The 24,287-nt window shown below is 41.2% G+C and overlaps 1 protein-coding gene across 1 annotated transcript in view; it reads left to right on the plus strand.

Moving 5' to 3' along the window:
- LOC131239318 (aspartokinase 2, chloroplastic-like) overlaps window positions 1-24,287 on the plus strand; it is a 97,674-nt gene that overhangs the window by 14,502 nt on the left and 58,885 nt on the right. The window contains exon 13 of the mRNA XM_058236965.1: window positions 1,755-1,884. Coding sequence (XP_058092948.1) covers window positions 1,755-1,884 — 130 coding nt within the window. The remainder of the gene's footprint in view (window positions 1-1,754; window positions 1,885-24,287) is intronic.

A 24,287-nucleotide genomic window follows, 5' to 3' on the forward strand; every position in this document is an offset into this window, starting at 1 on the left:
TTTTATCTGCTCTATCCCTCTATTTTGGACACTCATTTTATGGAATGAGCTAAAAAATGAGTTAGATCCACATTTCAGGTGGACCACACCACAGGAAACAATGTGATTGAACGCTTGCTATTAAATTTTTTTTAAGGCACATTGTACTTTTTATTTGCCACCCAACCACTTCATTAGGTTCACATAGACCTAAATGAAGGGAAAACACAAATATCAGGCTGATCAAAACTTTTGGGCCCCAAGAAGTTTTTAATGGTGGCCATTCAATGACCACTATTTTCTATGGTGTGGTCCACCTCAGAATTGGATCTGACTGATTGTTTGGCCTATGCCCTAAAATAATCTGCTAGAATGAATGGACAGTGTAGATATACATCTTATATTATTGATGTAGCCCCACGGCTAGCGTCCCACCCACTAATGGATTGTGAAGAAATCCCACTGGTACTGGGTTACTCGCCTGGTTTTAATGTACTGGGTAAACTATGTTGGGCCCACCGTGAATGTATTTGCTTTATTCACGTTGTCCATCCATTTTTTGGGCTCATTTTGGGGGTCGAGCCCAAAATTGAAGCATATCCAAAGCTCAATTGAACCACACCACAGGAAATTGTGAGAATGATGATTTCAAACGTTGAAACCTTTATAGGGCCCACAGTGATGTTTATTTGTTATCCAACCTATTCATAAGATCACAAAGACATAGATGAATGGAAAATACAAATATGAGCTTCATTTAAAACTTCTATGGCCATCAAGAATGTTTCAACAGTAGACGTTCGATTCACACTGTTTCCTATGGTGTGGTCCACTTGAGCTTTGGATATGCTTCATTTTTGGAATAAAGCCCTAAAATTGTTTGGTAAAATGGATGGACGGAGTGGATAAAATACATAAATCACGGTGGACCCCATGGAGTTTACTTAGTACGTTAAGAGTTGCTCGGTCTGCAATCCACTCCTACAAAGCCTTCAAAGAAGGGCTTGCCATGGATGGTAGGTGGGCCCACTGTGATATTTGTGAGAAATCCACTCTGCTCATCTGTTTTTCTAGATCATGTTAGGACATGGGCCAAAAAATGAGGCATATCCAAAACTCAAGTGGGTCGCATGATAGGAAATAATGCAAATTAAACCTTCACCGTTGAAACATTCGTGGGGCCACAAGTTTTGGATTAGTTTTTTTTTCTTGGCAGTTGCCCATTTGATGTTGGTTGTTTAATAACAGCAATTGTACGATCCAAGCCATCCGGACGAGGGAAGTGAAAAGCAACATTGTCTCAAAGCTATCCAGAAACTTTTTTTAATTCATTTACTTTTACCTGTTTTAATTATTATATGTTAGCTATACTTATATTATATAAACTCATTTTAGTTACTATTTGAGTGATTTCTTACAACAACGCATGCCTTTTGGCCCCCATTAAATGGAAACTTATTATTTAATGCATTCTTTTTGTAATTTTTTCATTTCTGAATATGAAAATATGTGTATTTAGGCATATCCCGAAGTTTCACTGAAAAATTCCACCATTTTCTCCATGTTTCCCCCTTTTTCCCCGCATTTCCGGTTATCGGTGATAATGATATTATATCTTTATCTCCGGCTAGCGAAACTTGTAGCGATACCGACAACCCGAACACTGCTTGTAGGAACTGAAAAACCTGGGAACTGCATCCCTATTGTTCTTGGATCATTAAAATTCTTTCTATCCTGTGTAATCTAACCAATGTGGCTCTTTTTCCTACTAGCAGGTGAACATTTCCTTGATAGTGAATGACAGTGAAACGGAACAATGCGTGAGGGCGCTTCATTCGACGTTTTTTGAGATGGGTGTCCTCTCTGAAATCAATATAGCAGACGCATTCCAAAATGGCTATGCAGGTACAAGTTAGATGTGGCACGATTCTTTATCATGTAACATTTATCTCTCCTTTCTGTGAATTGATACTTAACATCTATCTAGTAGTTATCGGCTTTGCAAATTTTGTTTTTGAGGTACGTATAATCAGCCAATCTTGTTAGAAAATGACGAGAGGTTCCCGGTTTCTGAGGGCGCCCATCTAGAGACTGAGACTATGCTCCTCCATCGAGACGTATCATCCACATCAAAGGTGGGCTCCACATGATGGGCGGTGGATATTGAACTGGGCCCCTGATGATGGACAATAACATTGATGGTGGGAGCCCACTTGATGGATGATTAACATCAAAGGTGGGCCCTACATGATGAATGTGTTAGACAGGCCACATGCCTTGTATAGCTAATTTCTATAGATAGATGATGTATAGCTAATTTCCACAGATAGATGATTCTGTTTTTAACATTTACGTTGTATTGACGTTGTAAAGCTCTATATATTCAACCCTTTAGGGTTGTCTCAAATACACAGAAAACCAGAGGGGAATCGTTTTCTCTTAGCCTGCATCGTTTGCTCTTTGCTTTCATGGTATTAGAGCTATACCGATCCTGATTCGGCATCTCCTTCATCACCGACACCATCTCCTGCCAGATCCGGCCCTTCCTGCATCAGAAAACCCTGTTCCGGACCACTCCTGCGTTCCTTCTGCGCTCCTCCTGCGTCAACAGCTCCGTCCAACCATTCCTAACCCCCATTCGATCATCCCCAAGCCCGTCCGATCGCACCCTAAGCCCGTCCGATCACACCCCAGCCTCATCCGCATGTGCTGCGCAAGTCCCTGCTTCGCACGCCCTTGCTGTTTTGTTGCTGCTGTTCTGTTGCCTATCGCTGCAACCGGCTATCTTGCTGCAAGGTACCTTCTTCCTTGGTGTGGTTTATATCCCTTCCTAGCTATGGACAAAGAATCCTGTACAGAGGCCCCACGATATAGTTTCGATGGTACCAACTATAATCTATAGGTCATCCACTTTCAGAGTTTTCTCAAGGGTCGTGGTTTATGGGGACTAATTGATGGATCTATTATTGACCCCACTTCCACAAATGCCGACAAAGTGGCTGAGTGGGAAATGAAAAATGGACGGATTATTACCTGGATTCTCGATTTGGTCGATCGGTCAATTGCTGTTGGCCTCACGTCACATCGCACTGCTAAGGCAATGTGGGAGCATCTCCAGACTATTTATCAACAGAGTAATGCGGCTAGGTTATATCGCCTGGAACAAGATTTAGTTCACCTTACTCAGGGTGACAAAAGTATTCAAATATTCTACTCTACAATGGTTACAATTTGTACAGAGATGGCTATGATGGATCTAGAATTCCCTAATGACTTTAAGATATTCTAAACAATACGCGATAGTGCGCGAGTTAGACAGTTTCTTATGAAGCTGCGTTCGGAATTTGAGCAATTTAGGGCTGCTCTCCTGAATCGTAGCCCAACTAATTCAATGAATTCGGTTATTAATGATCTATTAGCTGAGGAACAACGACTGCAAGTCCTCTCTCAGGAAACATCTCAGGAACCATCCCACCTGGCACTTGCTGCATCCAACTCTGCCCCAAACCATGGTTCCACTCCTTTAACTTGTCGCGGATGTAACAAAGTTGGACATGTTGTCGCTCAGTGCAAAGATTGGTGCGCTTACTGTCGACGGACTGGTCATGGTATTCAGGATTGCCATTCACGTGCCTATGCATCCTCATTTGGCCGTGGACATGGTGGTCGAGGTCGTGGCTGTGGTCGTGCTCTTTCTGCTACTTCTGCAACCGGTTCTTTTGAGCCTTCTGTTGGTGATACTACATCTACTATTTCTGGTGAAGGTCTTTCCTCATCTTTGACTCCTTCAATGCTCCAGCAGATCGTGCAGGCCCTTTTTGCCGCCGGTATGTCAGGTATATCCTCATCTTCTCTATGGTTTTTCGATTCGGGTACTTCCAATCATATGACTGGTGATGTATCACATCTTCGCGACATTCGTCCATAAACTGGAAATCAGGCTATTTCTACTGCGGATGACACTCAATTTCGAGTAAAAATTCAAACTCTCCGCTCTGACTTAGGGATGAGAGTATCTCTCTACAAATTTTCGTGCATATCTGCAGGGTCATGGGATTATTCACTAGACCACCTGTTCTGATACTCCCCAAAAGAATGGGGTGGCTGAACGGATAAATCGTCATATTGTTGAAACTGCCAATACCTTGATAACAACTATGAGTGTTCCTCGTTCCTTCTGGGTGGAAGCTATGATGCATTCAGTCTACTTGATTAACCGGAATGCCAACCACTGTTCTGAACGGTAAATCTCCCTATTTTGTTCTCACCTGTTCACTTCCTACATATTCCACATTTCGTGTTTTTGGTTGTGTATGTTATGTTCATCTGGTAACACGTGAACGTACCAAACTTTCACCAAAATTAGTCAAATGTATGTACTTAGGATTTGGAGAAACTCAGAAGGGTTTTCGTTGCTATGATCTGGTCTTTCGTCGTGTTCGGGTGTCCCGACATGTTTTTTTTTTTAGTATACTGCCTTCCATTCATCCGTTCCTCTCTTTGCCTACACCAAACTCTCCTGGTCTTACTGTTTTTCCTCACATTCCTGTTGCCTCGAGTATACTCCCTTGTTCGTTACAGGTTTATTCACGACGACCACGTACAGATCCACCACCTACTATTCTCCTTACTGAACCTGTTATCGATCCAGATCCTACCTTGGTATGCAATTCCACTCGTGTACATCGACAACCTGATCACTTGATATACTCTGTCTGCCATGAATGCTACTTTGGATACTGTTTCTATTCCTACTTTATACCATCAGCCACTCATGGTTGTTGGAAGAAGGCTATGACAGAAGAGCTGGAAGCATTGGATGATAACCATACGTGGGACATTGTCACTCGACCCACTGACCAACAATTAATTGGGAGTAAATGGATTTATTCTGTAAAGCTCGAGTCTGACGGATCATTGGATCGATACAAAGCTCGGCTTGTCGCTTAGGGATATAAACAGGAACACGGAATTGATTATGATGAGACATTCGCTCTTGTCGCCAAGATGAAAACTGTTCGCACTCTTCTGGCAATATCATCTGTTCGTTCTTGGCCTCTTACTCAGATGGATGTGAAAAATGCTTTTCTTTATGGCAACCTCCAAGAAACAGTTTATTTGAAACCTCCTCCTGGATCTTTAATCCCTGCCAATAAGGTTTGTTGCTTCAAGAAAGCTCTATACGGCCTCAAACAGGCTCATCGGGCATGGTTCCAACGCTTTCATGATGTTGTTACCGGTGCTGACTTTACTCAAAGTGGTCATGATCCATCCTTATTCTTGCGCCCCACTGATCGTGAAATTGTCATTATTCTTGTATATGTTGACGACCTACTTCTGACTGGTAGCGATGTTACTGGTATCTCGGCATTAAAGGAAGTTTTGAAATCATCCTTTAAGATGAAGGACCTTGGACATCTGACATACTTTCTTGGACTTGAATTTTCATATTCTAAACGTGGAATCCTGGTCAGCCAGCGTAAATATACCAATGATCTTCTTGCCTTGGCCTCATTGACGGATCAGAAGACAGTTTAGACTCCCTTAGAACTTAACATTCAATATGGTCGTGACGATGGTGATCTCCTTGCGGAACCTACATTATACAGTCGTTTGGTTGGGAGTTTGGTTTACTTAACAATGACTCGTCTTGATATTGCATTCGATGTTCAAGTTGTCAGCCAGTTTGTTTCTGCTCCTCGGACTCTTCATATGACTGTGGTGTTGCGCATCCTACGTTACTTACATGGAACTCTGGATCGATCACTGTTCTTCTCCACCACGACCACTCTGGACCTTTGTGCTTATTCGGATGCTGACTGGGCCGGTTGTACTCTCACACGCAGATCTACAACGGGCTATTGTATTTTTCTCGACACTTCTCTCATCTCTTGGAAGTGTAAGAAGCAGACCATTGTTTCCAAATCAAGCACGGAAGCCGAGTATCGAGCGATGTCAGCTGCTTGTAGTGAATTTATCTGGTTTCGTGGACTTCTTTCTGACTTGGGCATTCATCTACAGAATCCTACTCTACTACATGTAGATAATCTGAGTGCCATTCAGATTGCCTCTAACCCAGTTTTTCATGAACGAACAAAAGCATATTGAAGTTGACTGTCACTTCATCCGAGAGAAGTTTCAGTCTGGGCCCATTTCTCTTCCACATGTCGCATCCCATGATCAGATTGCTAATATTCTCACAAATTCTCTCACTTTTGCACGTCACTCATTTCTACTTGGCAAACTATTACTTGTTGATGACCAGCATTAGTTTGAGGGGGGATGTTAGACAAGCCACATGCCTTGTATAGCTAATTTCTATAGATAGATGATGTATAGCTAATTTCTATAGATATATGATTCTATATTTAACATTTACCTTGTATTGACGTTGTAAAGCTCTATATATTTAACCCTTTAGGGTTGTCTCAAATACACAGAAAACCAAAGGGGAATCGTTTTCTCTTAGCCAGAATGGTGCACATTAAAGGTTGGGCGATCATGATGAATGTCCCACATCCAAGGTGGACCCTGTATGATGGACGACCCACATGAAAGGTGGGGCCCACATAGTGAATGGTTCAAATCAAAGGTTGGTCTCACATGATGTATGGTGGATGTGAGGGAAACCAAACAAACTTGAGAGATAATTACTTATGATGTTGGAAACCAAACATGTTTTTCTACATTTTTGGTTGACAAGTAGAAACTAAGATACGCTACTCATGGCATTAAGTAGCTTATCCAAAGTAACTTATGATCCAAACGCCCCTTTCACATTAACACCGGACAACTCTCACTGTTGATTGTTGAGGCCTGTTTGAATGGTTGAAATCAGATTAGTAGCCGAGGAAAGGAAATCAATTTCCTGTTTCAGGGAGACAGGATGAGGAATCGGTTTCTTGTTCCGTAGATTTCTTCGGTAAAATGTTGTCTTTTTCCTTTCCCAGACCTGAAAAAGAAAAATCTTTTTCTACAGTTTTCTCATATGCAACCTTCCCTTTTCCTTGACTACTTTTTGATGTCCAGCATTCCAAACGTGTTAGGTTCATTTTTATGGAAATCAACATGCAAATCAAACAACTTGCACTATGAAAACTAACCATCCGTGGTCAGTTTCTTAGAGAAGCAGCTTCTTTTCCCGTCTAAAAAGCTAATCCATTAGAAATGCCAAGGACAAGGGGGGTTTAGATGTCACCATATTCAAGCTGGCCCCAAAGAAAATGACGTAGAACCGCCTGATCAGTTGAACCAATAAAGGCATCTGTTTGGGAGATGCTAAAGAATTGAATTTTCTCATTTTCGCATTCATCATAATTGTGTATTGGAGATCGGTGATTGTTGGTTAACCAAGATTATTTTCTATCCTTAGGGCCTGTTTGGGACACCTAAAAAATGAACGTCTCATTTTAGGTTTTTTTTTTTTAAATGTAAGTTTATGGAGCACACCAATTGAGTAGCTCATTTTAGTTAATCCTAATTATGTATTAGGGATCATATTTCCTTTTGGTAAGAGGATTAAAATAATCTTGGTAAAAATACAGCTGAAAAAAGGAGTTCATCTCACTTTAGTTAATCATAGTTATATAATAGGATCATATTTCCTTTTGGTAAGGATTAAAAATAATCTTGATAACTAGCAATTGTTGTCATCTCTTGTACATAAGTAATGATTAAATGAGATGAACTCATATTTAGGCGCCTCCTATAAAGGACCTTAGTTTTGTTATCAACCTTATGCCTGCCAAACCATATGACCTGCATGCGCTTGAATCCTGGCTATGGAGTAAATTTTTTTTTTCTTTGGTATTGCGCATGCTAGTAGGGATACTGAATAGGGGTGACCTTTGTCAAGGTAAGCTCCATCCTATTTTCCGCTTCATTATCTACTTTCTCAAAATGTCAAATGAGGGGATGGCTCCATTGTAATCCATGAGCAGTGGTGAATGTCGGCTCTTTTTCTTCTTCTTTTCCTGGTTTTAATCATCAGTTTCCTAAAAAGTTCATCTTAAGGGGTGGAGGTCATTGACTCACCTTATGCTGGTGTTGGCAGGAAGTTCATGTGAAACGAAAACGGTGGAAGTGTCGGCCTCTGCTTCCCACATGCTGGACTGCAGATCGGCATCTACTTCCCACATGCTGGACTCGAACGCAATTCCTTCCAACATGCCGGACCTGAAGACAGCTGGGCTCAACTTTCTCTTGATAAAGGACTTCTATCACAGGAAAATTCATGCTTTGTTCTACTCCAAAGATTTTAAGGGCTTGCAGGGTATCTTGGCCCGTGCAGGTGTCATATTGGCTTTTTTAATTGCGCTGTTAGCTTTGATTTACAAATTTACCGGTGTCATATCGGCTTTTTTAATTGCGCTGTTAGCTTTGATTTACATACTAACCGCTGGTAGATGATGGTGGATGTCCCTCATCTATCAATGGGAGAACTTTTTCTGGAGCGTGAGTTGATGTTGGTACCGAACTTTTCTTGATGGAGATCAGTTGGAGGTTAGTAATTTGGTTTTTTTTGGACAAGTTCAATCAGGAAATAACTGAGAGTAGTTTGCTCTTTAGTTGGAATTTTTGTCATGTTTGTACATGGTCTTCTTAACTCTACTCAAACATTTAGTGAAGTTAGCTCAAAGCCTTGGCCTTGCATGTTGTTGTTAGCCAGAAATTAGCCCTTCCAGTGATGGATCATATATGGTGTAGAGGATGTAGGTCCTCCCAAAAACGATGCAGTTGATGGATTAAACCATCTGAAACATTTTAGACTGACCAGTCAACCAATCTAGTAGGTTCAAACTTCCGGGGGTTCATGTCTGGGGACTTCAACCAGCTCGTTATTACATTATGAGGGGTTTTGATGGGATTTATAGATTTCGATGGGATAGAATAAGTTTTCAATGGTGGGGATTCATTATCCCTAGACAATGGTATGGTATGGTCTAAGTAAGATATCCATCTGCTGCCTGTGAAAGGCACCCTTCGCAAATAGGTGCTTGACGTGGCTGTAAAGAAGCATTTCTTATTGTGGGTCCCACGGTAAGCAATTCTTGTTATGGATTGAGGTCTGGTTGAACAAAATGATTGGACGGCCTGGATTTAACCTTCTGACGAATAGCAGTTGCATGTGTGTTATTCATCTAACCGTGGGCTACCAAAAACTACCCTCTATCCTAGCAGGAGATTTGCCATCCTGTGGTTGATTATTGATGGACGATCTGGCCTGCCCTTCAAAGGGGTCCCTATCATATTGGAGTAGGTGCCGTTGTATGCAGATTGGGTACTGCTCCCAATTGCATCCAGCTCCATCCACTCCCGTGGTAGGATTTGATTGTATTGTAGGCTCCTGTTAAAGATGCAACGGTCTACTCGACAGAACAACTTCCAGACGTTCTTTATGTGGGTCCATCTCTCCGATCATATCCTACCACATCAGGGGGACAGAGGAGCGAGCTTGGTCCAATGGCATTACCCAATCCCCCATCTCCCAATTGCATGTAACATTACCACGTAGCTATGCGGTGTTAGCAATCTATGGGGCCCACTTATGTTTTTTTGTTCGTCTGTTTTTCAAGCTCATTTTATAAGAGGGGATGCGGATTGGGAACTACCCCTTCTAGGAATGGAGGGGCTTGGTGGGACCATCACGATGTATGGGTTTTATCCACACCATCCATCCATTTTGCCATATTATTTTAGAGTACAAGCCCAAAAATGGGGCAGTTCCAAGTCTCAATTAAACTACACAGTGAAGGACCATGTAATCTCTGGATCAAGCTAATGTTGGCTTTTTTTTTTCCCCCTTCATAAAGGTTTATATGACTTTATGAACAGGTTGGATGACAATTAACCATCATAGTAGGCCCTAGGAAAGTTTCAATATTACCACTGCTTCCTGTGGTGTGGTCCACTTGAGCCTGGATCTACTTTATTTTTGGGCTTGTGCGTAAATTAGCGTAGCAAAATGAATGGATGATGCGGACAAAATCCATACATTATAATGGCCCCACACAGCCCCCATCCATTCCCATCTAGGGATGGGGTGGTACCCAATCTGTGCGCTATATCCAAAGATAAAGTGGAACACACGACAGCAAATGGTAGGGACGATGATGTCCACAACCGGATGATATGAAAACACAAATATAAGCCTGATCCAAAACTTTTATAGTACTAGGAAATTTTCGTAAGTAGACATTCAATCTCCACTGTTTCCTATGGTGTCGTAACCTATAGCTTTGGATATATATGGTTCAATTTTAGGCTCATGGCCTAAAATGATTCGGCATGGCGACATCGGCAAAGGATACATAGAGTCCTTATATCAGGCAACTACATGTTATGCGACCAGGCCTCAATCACCAAACATTGACTTGGATTGGATAGTAACCCAAAGCTTAGTGGTATTGGGATGTGGCCTAATTTGACTGGGCTACGTGCTGTGGACGATTGAGTATCAACTCACCTAACAACTTTTAAACATGCTTTGCATGACTATCTCTACATTAGGGGCCAACCAAACCCACCGTGTCCAAACACCACTTAGCCACAAATAGGGTTGCATCAGGCCGGGCTAAGCTCCGCCTCAACCCTTTATCGAACTAAGCTCAAACCCAAACTCAGCCTAGGCCCATGATGGGCTAAATAGTCCAACCTGCAATGTATAAGCTGAGATTGCGATAGAACCGCTATTGCTAAAGTATAAAGTTGATCATAGGCATCATGTATGTTTTCTTCTTCTATATCTGAGATGAGTGTTTCTTGCTCACTTATCTCTTAAGTGTCAGTTAGCATTTTTCCCTCTCTGTTGGCCATAATTCTTACTTTAGTTTAGGATTTCCTTCTAGATCGTTAAACCCTTCAAGAGGAACCTGCTCTGATACCAATTGAAATTGCAGTAGAACCATTATTATTGAAGAATGAAGTATGTCCAAATGTCCTAGAGGGGAGTGGATATGACTTTTTCAAAAATTATTTTCCACTAAGAACAATCAATGCCTAACTTTAATTGAGAGAGTAAGGCAAACTCTATGGCTTCCAAGCCAATAGAGGGTCCAAATCACCTAGGCTTATACAAGATTTATATATAACAAACATGCCTATTTAGAATAATGTATATGATAGTGTGTGGGATGTGATCTCTATTAATACTTATACATTAACTAAATCATGCATCATAAAGACATTTGATAATCATAAGCATAATTAGAACAATGTATAAAAAACAATCCCAAACACAATCATATATAGTGATTCAGCTACTTGCTTACTCTACTCCTGGCGGACGCACTTTCTCCTAGTATACTGGATTTCACTATTCAATGGTTTTAAATCAGGTTAACCATAAACCTTCACAACTTACACAAGGTTAATCAAGGTACCTACATAAGGTTACCTTAGGTGCCAACACTGGGAGCCTACACAAGGCAACCCATGCCTACATAAGGTGAGCTATGCCTACACAAGGCCACTTGTCCTACACAAGGACCACGTATTTTTCCATCAGTGGCCTGTAAATAGGTCTTGGCGAGTTTGATACTTACACTCTGAATCCCAATCCTGCATAAGGAAGGAGCTTCAGACTCAATGGACTCTATGTACTTAACAGATAAGTAAGTGAGTCCATTTTTGTGCAATCCGAAGGTCTTCGATGTTGACGAAGGATCTTTAGATCCCTTAAACCGCAATCGCTTCTGATGCTTCGATCATTGCTCCGAGATTGTGAGGTTTAGGGTTTTTGTTGTTCTTCTTTATTCAAATGATATGATTGAAATGTATAGAGAAGATTCCCATGAGCTATGCATTCAAGAGTCCCAACACTAGGATTTACCTATGAGGTCAGTTGGAAACTCATTGAATGCTAGAGTTCATAATTTAATCTAAGTAGTGAATATAATGAGTTAATGCTTATACCAAGATTGACTGATGAACTGTAATGGGAATGAGGGAATGGGGAAGATGGTATAATCTCTTTGAAACAAATCTTTCAAACTCTGTTAAATTCTATCTCATTTTATAAGAAGCAACACTAGTGTCTTTATAAAGTTGAAATCCTAACGGTTAAAAAATGGGCAGAAATCTGTCATTATTGATGTCATCGAAATTTGAATTTTAATGCCATCGAACCTTCTTCGTTTCATCAACCACCTACACTTGATTTTCAAATGGGTGTAAGACAGATTCTGATTGTTCTCATCGAGCATCCTTCGAGTTCATTGACGTGCACTTCGATGCCCTCGAGGGATGACTTGATGCCATTGAGATTTCATTATAAAAAAAAATACACAAAGGTTGTTGGTTAGTATTGTCCTTAGTTCGATGTCATCGAATAGACTTTCGAGCAACCGAAATTTGAATTTCGATGACAACGAATGGTCTTTGATAGACTTGAATCAAATAGGTTTTCATGGAAAGCTTGTTGGATAAATTGAGTTAGTTTCGATACTATCGAATAGACTTTGATGTCATCGATAACTTAATCTCGATGCCATCGAAAAGGGTTCAATTGCATTGAGGAGCACTTAGAGTATTTTGAATTTTTGGAAGAAACAAGTCCAAGGTTGATGTAATCGAATGCCATTCGATGATGTCATCGAAACTTAGGCTTCAATGACATCGAACAACATTTGAGCAATCGATAATTCCAACATTTTTTTTATATCATTTTGTTGTTGGATAGAATGCATGTGTATTTGATGCAATCGAACGGTGTTCGATGGCATCGAAGATGTCCTCGATTGCAGTTCGATGCACTCGATAGGGACATGTGATTTTTTTGTTTAGTTTCTTTCTTCCAATAATACTCAAGGTGCGATTTAACTCCAACCTAACAAGAAGAAGATTTGAAATATATGATTTTTAGGTTAAGTTGGGTTTTTATAAGGGCATATACTTTTCAAGGTTTGTTGTGGGCTGATTAAGCTATAGTTTACCTGTTAAGCATGATCATGAGCTTTTGTTTTTTTAGAGAGTCTTAGCTTGATGTCTTCTTCTCTTGACTGATAGACTCAACACTTATGTATATTAACAAATAATGTCACTTTCACAAGCAAGGTCCGATGGAAACAGATTAGCTACTCCCCCTGCCACCGACCCAGTGGCTGATGGTCAGTGTTCTATGAGCCCTACCATGATGTATGTGTTTCATCCATTCCGTTCGTCCATTTTTACAGGGCTTGATCCCAAAAATGAGAGGGATATAAATCTTAGGTGGACCACACCGCAAGAAAACAATAGTGATTGGATATCCACCATTAAAATCCTCCTAAGGCCCACTGTAATGTTTATTTGACATCCAATCTGTTGATTAGGTCATACAAACCCAGATGAAGGGAAAAAACAAAAATTAGCTTGATCAAAAACTTTTATGGACCCCAAGAAGTTTTTAATGGCCGACATTCATTCAACACTGTTTCCTATAATGTGGTCTAACTTGAGATTGGGATATACCTCATTTTTAGTCTCATACCATAAAATGATCTAGAAAAATAGATGGACAACATGGATGAAACACATACATCATGGTGGGGCCCACATAGCACTGAACACCAGCCATCGGCTGGTAGCAAGGGGAGTAACCAAGCCGTTTCCGGGGGCCTGACCCTGCTAATGAAGTAAAGTCACTAAGTTCTATGACCACACCATGATGTATTAGTTGTATCTACACCGTATATCCATTTGGAGAGATCATTTTAGGGCATGCAGATCCTAATCTCAAGCCTACTCCACCACATAAAACGGAGCGGATACAACACATACATCATGATGAGGCCCATAGTGCTTGGTGACGTCACTTCAACGGAATCTGATTGGCTGGTGTACCACACACCACCGATGTGGCCGGTGTGTTGACGTCATCAAGTTCTGTGGCTCCCATCATCGGGTATGAGTTATATCCATACGTCCGTCCACTTGGTGAGCTCGTCGTAAGGTTTGAGCCGAAAACTAAGACCTCAAAAATCATGTGGACCACACTCAAAAAACAATGGAGGATTGAACACTTGCCATTGAAACCCTTTCAGGGGTCACGGGAATTTTAGATCAATATGATAGTTGTTTTTTATCTTCATCCAGGTCTGTGTGACCTTATCAACAGATTTGGATGAAAAGTAAACGTCACGTGGGACAAATACATCATTGTGGGGGCACGTAACTTTGATCTCTTTTGAACCGTTCGTGGAACTCGGAGCTCGAGGAGCGTCAGCACTTGTCTTCGCACGACAAGTACCCACACCAGTTAGGTTGCTGGTGTGTGGTACACCAGCCAATCCGCTTCCCACTTCAACAAGAAGATAACAACTGAAAGAGTCGGTAGCAAATCCGCATCCTAGTGTGTACCAATCATCCGTGCATTTAGTGGGCCCCACAGTCAAGAAAGAGGAGAGAACTCACAGCAATGGCGAAGCGGCAGGCTGTTCACGAACCGAGTTAGCTTGGTTAGCTCGGTCGACTTGACTCGAAAAAGCACGATTTGACTCGATTTGAAACTGAGTTTGAGCTGACAGTTTCAAACCGAGTTGAGCTGACTTTTTGAGCTTGAAATAAATTTCTAACTGAGTTCGAGCTTGGCCGAGCTCAACTCAACTCAACTCGAATCAAACCCAGCTCGAATCAAACTCGGATCGAACAAGTTCGGTGACTCGGTTACTTTGACATTGATGTTGCTCCCAAGTGTTTGATGAAATGACTCGATGAAGTGTGGTGGGTGGCAAGGAAGGTATGTATACCAAACAAATAGCCCTTTTTTTTTTTCTCGATTTTTATGTTGATTAGAAGGTGTTTGATGAAATACCTGTAAAACCACTGCTATTATTTTACACACTGTGAGATTTTGAAGGTGCAGTCCATGTGTTTGTGAAACTGTTGAATAGGCAAACTCGACTCAATCTTGGCTCAAACTGGCCCGAGCTGTTAACCGAACCGAGCTGAGCTGGCCAGTCAGGCTTAAGGACCGAGCCGAGCCGAGTTCGAGCTGGGGTTAGTAAGTGGCCGAGCCGAGTCACAACTTGACTCGTTTTGACTCATGTACACTACGTTGCTACAATGGCGACGGAAACACAGAGAGAGAGAGAGAGAGAGAGAGAGAGAGAGAGAGAGAGAGAGAGAGAGAGAGAGAGAGAGTTGGGATGGAAGTGGAAGAGAGGCACACCCTAGCCGTGGACTGAGATGGGAAAGTAAGGTGTTATGGGAAATGTAGTCTGACCTCTCTTAGGCCAACCCGACAGTATCACAGCTGGAGGAAGTAACATAAAGCCAGTATCCAACCCCTTAAGAACGGTTCTAAATGGTACATTATTCCGAGCTCTTGCTCGGAATCACCTGCCAAAGGCCAAGTGGCTCACCAGAATTAAAAGGTTGTCAAGATTGAGCAGGCCATACAAAGAATTGCACCCAAACTGAAGTCCATGCTAGTCTCACCCTAACTAGATTGGTTTGTGCTGTCCTCAGCTAACCGACGAAACTCGGCTCAGATAAGCTCGGTTCGGGCCGTCCTCAGTAGATTAACGAAGCTAGGTTCAGGCAAACTCGGTTTGGATAATCCTCAACCAACCAGTAAAGTTGAATCCACTCCAGTAACGCATGACAAGAATAACTACCCTACGCATGATCGTAGAGTAACTGACAACATCACTGCCTGCACACATCTCACCTAATGGCTGAGATCGTGCCTAAAATAATGGACCGTCACGTCCCTTGAATACTACAAATAAAGAACCCATCTACAAGGACAAGTACGCAAAATCTCTCACCCAAAGACCCATCTACACTATTAGACCCAGATTCATAATTTGACTTCGACCTCGGAGGATAGAGCTGGGCAGAAACTAACCCGATCCCACAGATCCGACCCAATTTGAACCGAACCGAAGGCCAGGATCGGTGCGGTTCGAGTAGGATCAGGTAGTTTCGACCGTTCATCGGATCGAGTTCGGATTAATGTCAATCCGGACTGATCCGATCCGAAATATGATCCGATCCGATCCGGACCAGATCTATTAATAAGTTATATATATTTACTATTTTACCCTTGTCAAGTCCCAAACTCAAAAACAGGGCTCACAAAATTCTCGATCGTTGAATCTGGCGCCGACAGCCTTCGTAGTATCCCATTCTCGGCTCCCGGCACCCATATACCAGGTTCCGATCCTGGGATCCAACAAGGAGGATTTTAAATGTGAATTCATTTCATAATAAGCATAACCAAAAGCATAATCCATGAACAATAACTAGAACTCCATCACAAAATCCACTATGATAAAAAACTTTAAGTACAATGCATAAAGGAAAATACAATAACAATATCGGAACTCCAAAAACTTTACGGCATGCTCCTAGCTTTTGCTTAGCTACGGTCAAGCGTCACCTTCACGCATCAATCGTGCATAAGTTTATAGAAAGTGTGTGCGCAAGGTAGCAATGTAAGAATACAGTATTAGAGTAATGTGGAAACATGCTAGTAAGTCCATGAATGCTAACAACCATACTAAGGCTATGCAATGCAAGACATGATTGCTATCGGCCACACCAAAGCCATACGATGAGATGCAAGGCCTACATAGCCAATGTCATATGCTAGATGCAGCTCAAGCATACCAATCCACATATTAATCTAGCTCATCTCTGAAGTATCATATATCAATACGGTTCTCTCTAGATAATCACCAGGGTCTAATACACTATAAACCACATTGCCGCCTTACACTGGATGCACAACCGTGCAAGTGGAAGAGACCACACTACCCACTTGACTAGTAGTCTGCCAATATCTATGCGGTACGTCGGTTACGGACCCATTTATGAGCTGGTCATACTAAGCCTAGCAATTTTCCCTACCCTCGGGTGGGTAAGGCCATACCCCCTTCCAACCGACCACGATACAGTGGGAGACGCCACCTCCTGGTATTCGGCTCTCACGTGTTCATACATCCACTCGGACTAGGCATTGGAGCACCTGCATGGTACCATAAGGGTTTGAGGACTTTCACCCTGGGATATCCTTCGCGCTCCCGTGCTTTACAAGTATTTTCAGTGTCCAATCCTACCATCACGCTATATCTGCGGAGGCTACAGCCCTGATGTCGCTAGGGCATACGTAATCATAATCACATAATGCAAGATGCATGAGTCACGCAGTCCAATTATGCGTCAATCCTACGCATACCATGTGCTCATGTGGGATAACTCCGCATATAGGGAGTCCCATAAACAACCTGCCCATGACATATGCAATGGTCAACCACATCTCATAACAAGCATGTAGATGATGTGTATGGGCATGTATCATGATGTTATGCTATCGCATACTCATAATCGGTATCGATATCCGGCCTATATACAAGGCGGGGGTCCATAGATGGACAACTAGTCTAAACCATAACATAAAGATCGGTCCTAAACTGTGGATATACTAAATCTGATAGTACGGATCCTTCCGTCTACGGCGATGATGAACTCTCCTCATATTAAGGTTAGGCCTAGGTGGCCTACCCATAACCCTAAGGATCCGGAAAGGGTTCCTTCTCCATACTATCATATAGCCTGCTAGATGCCCTAAGGGGCCCAAATAAGTCCTAGATGGACTCCAAGATAAAAAAAATAGTCTCATTAGCAACCAATGGGGGCCCAACATGTTGGGTTTTCCCAATACGAATAGATGGGTCATGCAAACATCAATGAGGCCCAATGATTTGGGTTAACCCACTTAGAGAATGATGAGAATGGGCTTAACAAAGGCCTAAGGGAAGGTCATAATGTGGACATTTAACCATTATTGCCCATCAATGTGGACACTTAACCAGCATTGCTCCCAAGGAGTGGCCCATATAGAGCCAAGCATATAGTGGGGCCCATGGCCTCACATAAAGGCCTCACATGCAACCTAATGGGCCTCACACAAGAGCCCAATGTACATCACTTTGGGCCTCATCATATGGGCCATATATACATCACATCGGGCCTCACCAGATGGGCCACCAATACATCACATTAGGCCTCATTCAAAGGCCTCATATACATCACTTTGGGCCTCTTCATACAGGCTTGATATACATCACAATGTGCCTCACATATGGGCCACATACACATCACATTGGGTCTCATCATATGGGCATGTTATATAACACATTGGGCCTGATATCTGGGCCTCAAATACATCACAATGGGCCTCATACCTGGGCCTCAAATACCTTCCTCCATTACGTGGGGGTGGCCCCACCAAAAATATTTATTATTTAATATATATATATATATATATATATATATATATATATATATATATATATATTGCTACTGCTCCAGCATCCATCGTCTAGGCCTAGACGGACGGTTGGATGTACACATTCATCACGGTGGAGTCCCACTGTCCTAACAATGGATGGTGTGGATATAGATTACATACATTAAAGTGGGCCCCACCCCCACACGTGCAACACGTGTGGGGTGGGCCCCATGTTCTGCCAAATGGGTGGATCTGGATGAAATAGATACATCATGGTGCGTCCCATAGCACCGTCCAGGGGCGGATGGCCTGGACATATAATACATGCATGCAAGGTCGGCTCCACCCTCACACGTGCTACACGTGTGGGGTGGGCCCCACAGCCGCCAAGTGGACGGACGGTTGAGATATAATATATATCTCATGATGGGACCCACAGAACTTGTTGACGTCAAAACAGTAGCTATACAGCTGCGTGGGACCCACCCTCCAGGGTTTGGGCAGTGTGGATCCAACACATGCATCAAGGTGGGTCCACATGTGTGGGACCCACTGGCCCTGGATCAGCTAATATTTGTGTTTTCTCTTCATCTGGGCTTGTCTAGACGGCCAGGCTAATGGGCCTACCACTGGACGGGCAGCAAGGTGGGTCCAACACATGGACGACATGGATCTAATGCATGCATCATCAGGTGGGCCATCATACATTATCACCATAAAAAAAGAAGAGAAGGAGAGAGCTAGAAGCACCCACCTTAGTTCTAGACCTCCTTCTTCCACCACTACGTTCTAGAGCTCCAAAGGATGAGATTAAATGGTTGGGATTGATTTTAGAGGGTTGGATTTAGGGGTGGAGAGCTTGCAAAAGGGCTGAGATTTGGAGTTGCTTGGACATCCCAAGCTCTTGTAATGGAGGAAGTGAGAGAGAATGGGAGAGAGAGAGAGAGAGAGAGAGGGAGAGAGAGAGAGAAAAGAGTAATGATTGCTAGCCTCTCTCTCTCTCTCCTAGCTAGCAATCATATCATGCAAGAGAATCATGTGGTCTATGGCTAGGGTAGGGTGATGTCACCCCTAGGGTGACATAATCTTAATGATGGTTTTTAGGAAAATGTACAAATCTGGAATAAGTGGGTCCCACAACGCGCAGTCCACTATCATTATAATGCGCAGTTCACATCTTATGATCTAAGTATCGGATTGATGCACAAGACGCGGCGACGATGTGGTCGTGATGGCACAGGTCTTGGGTTGAGTCGGCTTGGTTTACAGGATGTGACTTAGGGTCACGAGTTACTGGAATTCAATCGGGAGGACCGTGGAATCCTACGGAACGGAATGGTTAGTAGGACATGGGCCTAAAAATCCTAACCCTATATATATATATAAATATATATTACATTTTACTTTTTACCCTACCCTCTCTACTCACACCCGAACGCCCACTAAACCCTAAATCTCCAAAATCTCTCTCGTCTCTATCCAAATGAGTAGGAGCAGACAACCATCTCGATCCCGATCCGACCACTCCAGACTCCACTCTGTATAGCCTAGCACACTCATCAGGCCACTCCTAATCCTGATTCATCTACCGATCTCGATCCAGCCACTCCAGTCTCCACTCAGTAGATCCGGCCTTAAGTTATCTCCATTCGTTAGGTAGGACCCACTCGGCTACTCATGTTTATTTATATATTTATTTTTTTATTTTAGGAGCGCAATGACTCACTGTGTCGTCGTGGCTCGTCAGCCAGCCATGGGGCCGTTGCCCGCTGGTGGTCCGCCCGCCTTAGCTAGCCACTGGGGATCGATGTTGATCCCATCCGCTCGCACCTAGCAGCAACTTGAACCCACCCTACCTCGCTGATGGGTCCACTGGGCTCGTTGGTGGTCTCGTCTGCCCCCCCTGGCTCGCTGGTGGACCCATCTAGTGGCTCACTGGTGGACCCATCTGGATCGCTGATGGGTCTTAGGCTTGAATCAAGACCATTACTTTTATTTTTTCTAATTAATTATTTATTTATATATATTGTTTGGCCCACTTGATCAACATTTGGTTTAGGAAAGTTCGCCTTCTAAAAATAAGGATTTGATTAACTTATTTTGTTATACAACTATCAGAATGGGGGACATTTACTGGACGACTGTAATGAAAAATCTCTAACGGTTTGATTTCAGAAAACAAGTATCCACTAATCAGAAGTTGGGATGGTTAAAACAATATGATTTTTAGAATTTTGGCTTATCACATTGGGTTCCACAATTTAAACGGTTTTCTTTGAATTGAAACATGCCATGTATATAATTTGAGAGTGCCAGTGTATCAAGCATGATATGCAATCAGAGTATTAAATAACTAGCTTTTTTTTTTCCAACCCATTGGTTGGCTTGTATTGGTGAGTTTTTGCCTAGTTGCTATCATTTGATGACAGAAAATGAGATGCCCACTCCTTAGATTTTGCTAACAATGGAAAAATATGTATATTTGCACGCTTGAGATGGATTTTAAAGACCCCTAAGAAAATGACTCAATTCGGGCATTTAAGATTGTTCATGGCTCCAGCTGCACATTTCATGGGCGAGCAAGCATGAAAACATCACACTAATTTGACAATCTTAAATATCGAAGATCTAGATCAATTACCTAAAAATAGTTCCAATAGTTTGAACATTATATTAGAGTCCCTAGCTAGTTTGACAGGTCTAATTGCAATAATTGGGAATTGTAGCATCTTGGTGGGCCATATTAATCCTAACCTCTACAGCATATTGGTGGGGCTTACCAATCATATTGGTTGAACCATTCCAGCCTATAAATTTTCTATATGACTTTGATATATATATATATATATATATATATATATATATATATATTATCATCTACTAAATTTAATTCAGATAAAGAGTTAGATAATCAAGTAAGCATATAATTTTTGGTTGATGAAACACTTGAACATGAAAAGTCTAATTGGAATAGTTTATTTCGAATGATGAGTAAACGTGAGAGGCTCGCCTTGATGTATGAATTTTCGAAGCCATGCATACATTTTTCTATATCATTTTAGGGCAAGAGGACAAAATTAAAGTATATCCAACTCTTTAGTAAACCACACCACATAAAGTAGTGGGAATTGAACCCCTACAATTGAAAACTTCTTCGGCCACAAAAGTTTTAGATTAAGTTTTCTGAATGCAATGTGTTTTCCATTCATCTATGTCTTTTTGTCCTTACGAACAGGTTCGCTGATAAATAAACATCAATGTGGGCCTTAGCCCTAACCAAAACCCTAAACCTTAACCCTAAACATTTAACCTAACCCTAAACCCTAAACCTTAACCCTAAAGTTAAACCATAATCCTAAACTTAAATCCTAAACCATAAACTCTAAACCTTAAACCCTTAACCCCTAATCCTAAGCTTATTGCTTATTGCTTAATGCTTATTGCTTATTGCTTCCTTACAGCTTGATATATTTGTATAATTAACTAGATGTATTACATTACTTTTTTGCTTATCTCATTATTATGCATTGTATACTTAGCTTAATATGTACATTGCTTTCTTTGCTTAAATTATTATTATGACTTATGACTTGTGATTGTGATTTGTGAGTTAGATAATTAGTTACCCATTTGAGAATTTTTATGTGGCCATACATAGATATAGTGTATTTTTGGTGGCATAGAAATCGTTCAAATTGTCCTATTTTGGACATTTCAAGGTTAAATGGATAATATGTTTTCATATAATCTATTTAAATGTTCATGCCTGATTTACGGTCCATCTCTTCATTTTTCTCTGGATATGTTTCTTTCGTTTCGTTTCCAATGCTAAATATCTTCACATTGCTTAGATATTTGGCATCGGAATGTAACAGAAGATCAACTTATCTGGAGAGGCATGGGGAGATGCTGTCAGATTTTCAGCGTAGACATTTAAATGGGAATATGAAAGTATTACAATCTATCCAACCTTGGATGTGTAACTAATTTAGGATTTAATTGTGGGTGTGAGTTAGATAATTAGTTACCCATTTGATGATTTTTATATGGCCGTACATAAATATAGTATATTTTTGGTAGCATAGAAATCGCTCAAATTGTCTCATTTTGGACCTTTCATGGCTAGATGGATAGTATGCTTTCATATAATCTATTTAAATGTCCATGCCTGATCCACGGTTCATCTCCTCATTTCTCTCTGGATATGTTTCTTCTGTTTCGTTTCCAATGCCAAATATCTTCACATTGCTTAGATATTTAGCATCAGAATGTAATAGAAAATTAACCTATTTGGAGAGGCATCAGGAGATGCTATCAGATTTTCGGCGTGGACATTTAAATAAGAATATGAAAGTATTATAATCTATCCAACCTTTGATGGGTAACTAATTTAGGATTTAGTATAACTTTGTTAACATTAGCTTGCTAATACTAATATGATTTAGATATTTCAACTATCAGATGGAAAGTGAGGGTCTTTCCAATACCCTGACGGTCGGTCAATTACATCGTCGATGATCCTTAAAGATGAAGGATTAGGTCTTGAACCTAAAGAGGTGCCCATTGATAATAGTATCACATAGTCACATATTGTGGGAAAAGCGAAAAAGAGATCAGTAGTGTGTGATGATTTTGAAAAAGTAACCCTGAAGAACGGCACCATGAAGATACAATGTAAGTATTGCAAAACTTGGTATGCTAAGCAATCAGATAGTTCGACCATAACTCTAAAGAAATATATTTTGAAGTGTTATAGAAAAGTGAGAACTATGACAGGGCAACAAATACTTTCATTTACGCAATCTGCAGTGGGTCCGTCGGAGGGTACATTATCCATCCACAAGTATAACAAAGAGTTAGTGATTGAGTTGGCGGCCAAGTTAATTATTACCAATGAAAGACCATTTCAGATGGTAGAGAGTCATACTTTTGTCGAACTAGCCAGGTACCTTAACCTCAGATACGAGGTCTCCCGTACAACAATGAAGAGAGTGTATATGAAGATGTATGAAAGCGAGAAGCTCAAGTTAAAAGGAGAGTTGAAAACGATTTCTTGAATTAGCCTGACATCAGATTTGTGGACGATATCCAATCAACGAAAGGGGTATATGTTACTAACTACTCACTACGTTAACGCCGAATGAAAGCTTTGTAAGAGAATAATAAACTTTTGTTATCTTGCGCCTTTTCATAGTGGCTTGATGATTTTAGATTGCATATACAAATGTCTTGTGGAGTGACGAACTGGGAAGAAGATCTCTTCAATAACTCTAAACAATGCCTCTGTAAATGATAACATGATAATGAATTTGCGTAACCAGTTTAGAGCCACCGGTGACCTGTATTTTGGTGAAAAGATATTTCATGTTAAGTGTTGTGCCCACATCTTAAACTTGATTGTATAAGATGGCCTTAAAACAATTGATCCCACGATTGAGAATATAAGAGAGAGTGTGAAGTACATACGAGGGTCACCTTCACGATTACATATATGGAATGAGATCGTAAAGCGGTTGAATTTGTCAACTCAAAGAACGATGAAGCTGGATGTTACGACATGTTGAAATGTTGGATTTAACGATAAATTTAGAACCTGCATTCTCTCACTATACGGAGCGTGATAATGCATATGTTTGGTTGCCTTCTGAAGATGATTAGTCAAAAACTAAATCAATTCGCAAGTTCCTTTCAGTTTTTTACAACAGTACGAAGAAATTTTTAGGTAATAAGTATCTAACAACTAATATATTTCTGCCTGAATTTTGGAAGATAAAAGATATCTTGCGTAAAAGTAGTAGTGGACTAGACTTTTACACTTAATAACCATGGGTATGCAGGTAAAGTTTGATAAATATTGGTTTGAGTGTAGTCTGGTAATGGCTATTGCGGTCGTTCTTGATCCCTGATACAAGATGATCATGGTTGAATTCATATGTAGTAAGTTCTATGGTGCAATGGGTGTCGCTAGGTCAAAAAGATTTCTGATATAGTTAGTGAATTGTACAATTTCTATGTGTGCGCCGCAAAAGAAAAATCTCCTCATGTGGGTTCTAGTTCTGCTGTTGATGAACCGCAAGAAGAAATGGTAGAT

The sequence above is a fragment of the Magnolia sinica genome, chromosome 3 (genome assembly GCF_029962835.1).
Source record: "Magnolia sinica isolate HGM2019 chromosome 3, MsV1, whole genome shotgun sequence".
In the NCBI taxonomy this organism is placed as follows: Eukaryota; Viridiplantae; Streptophyta; class Magnoliopsida; order Magnoliales; family Magnoliaceae; genus Magnolia; species Magnolia sinica.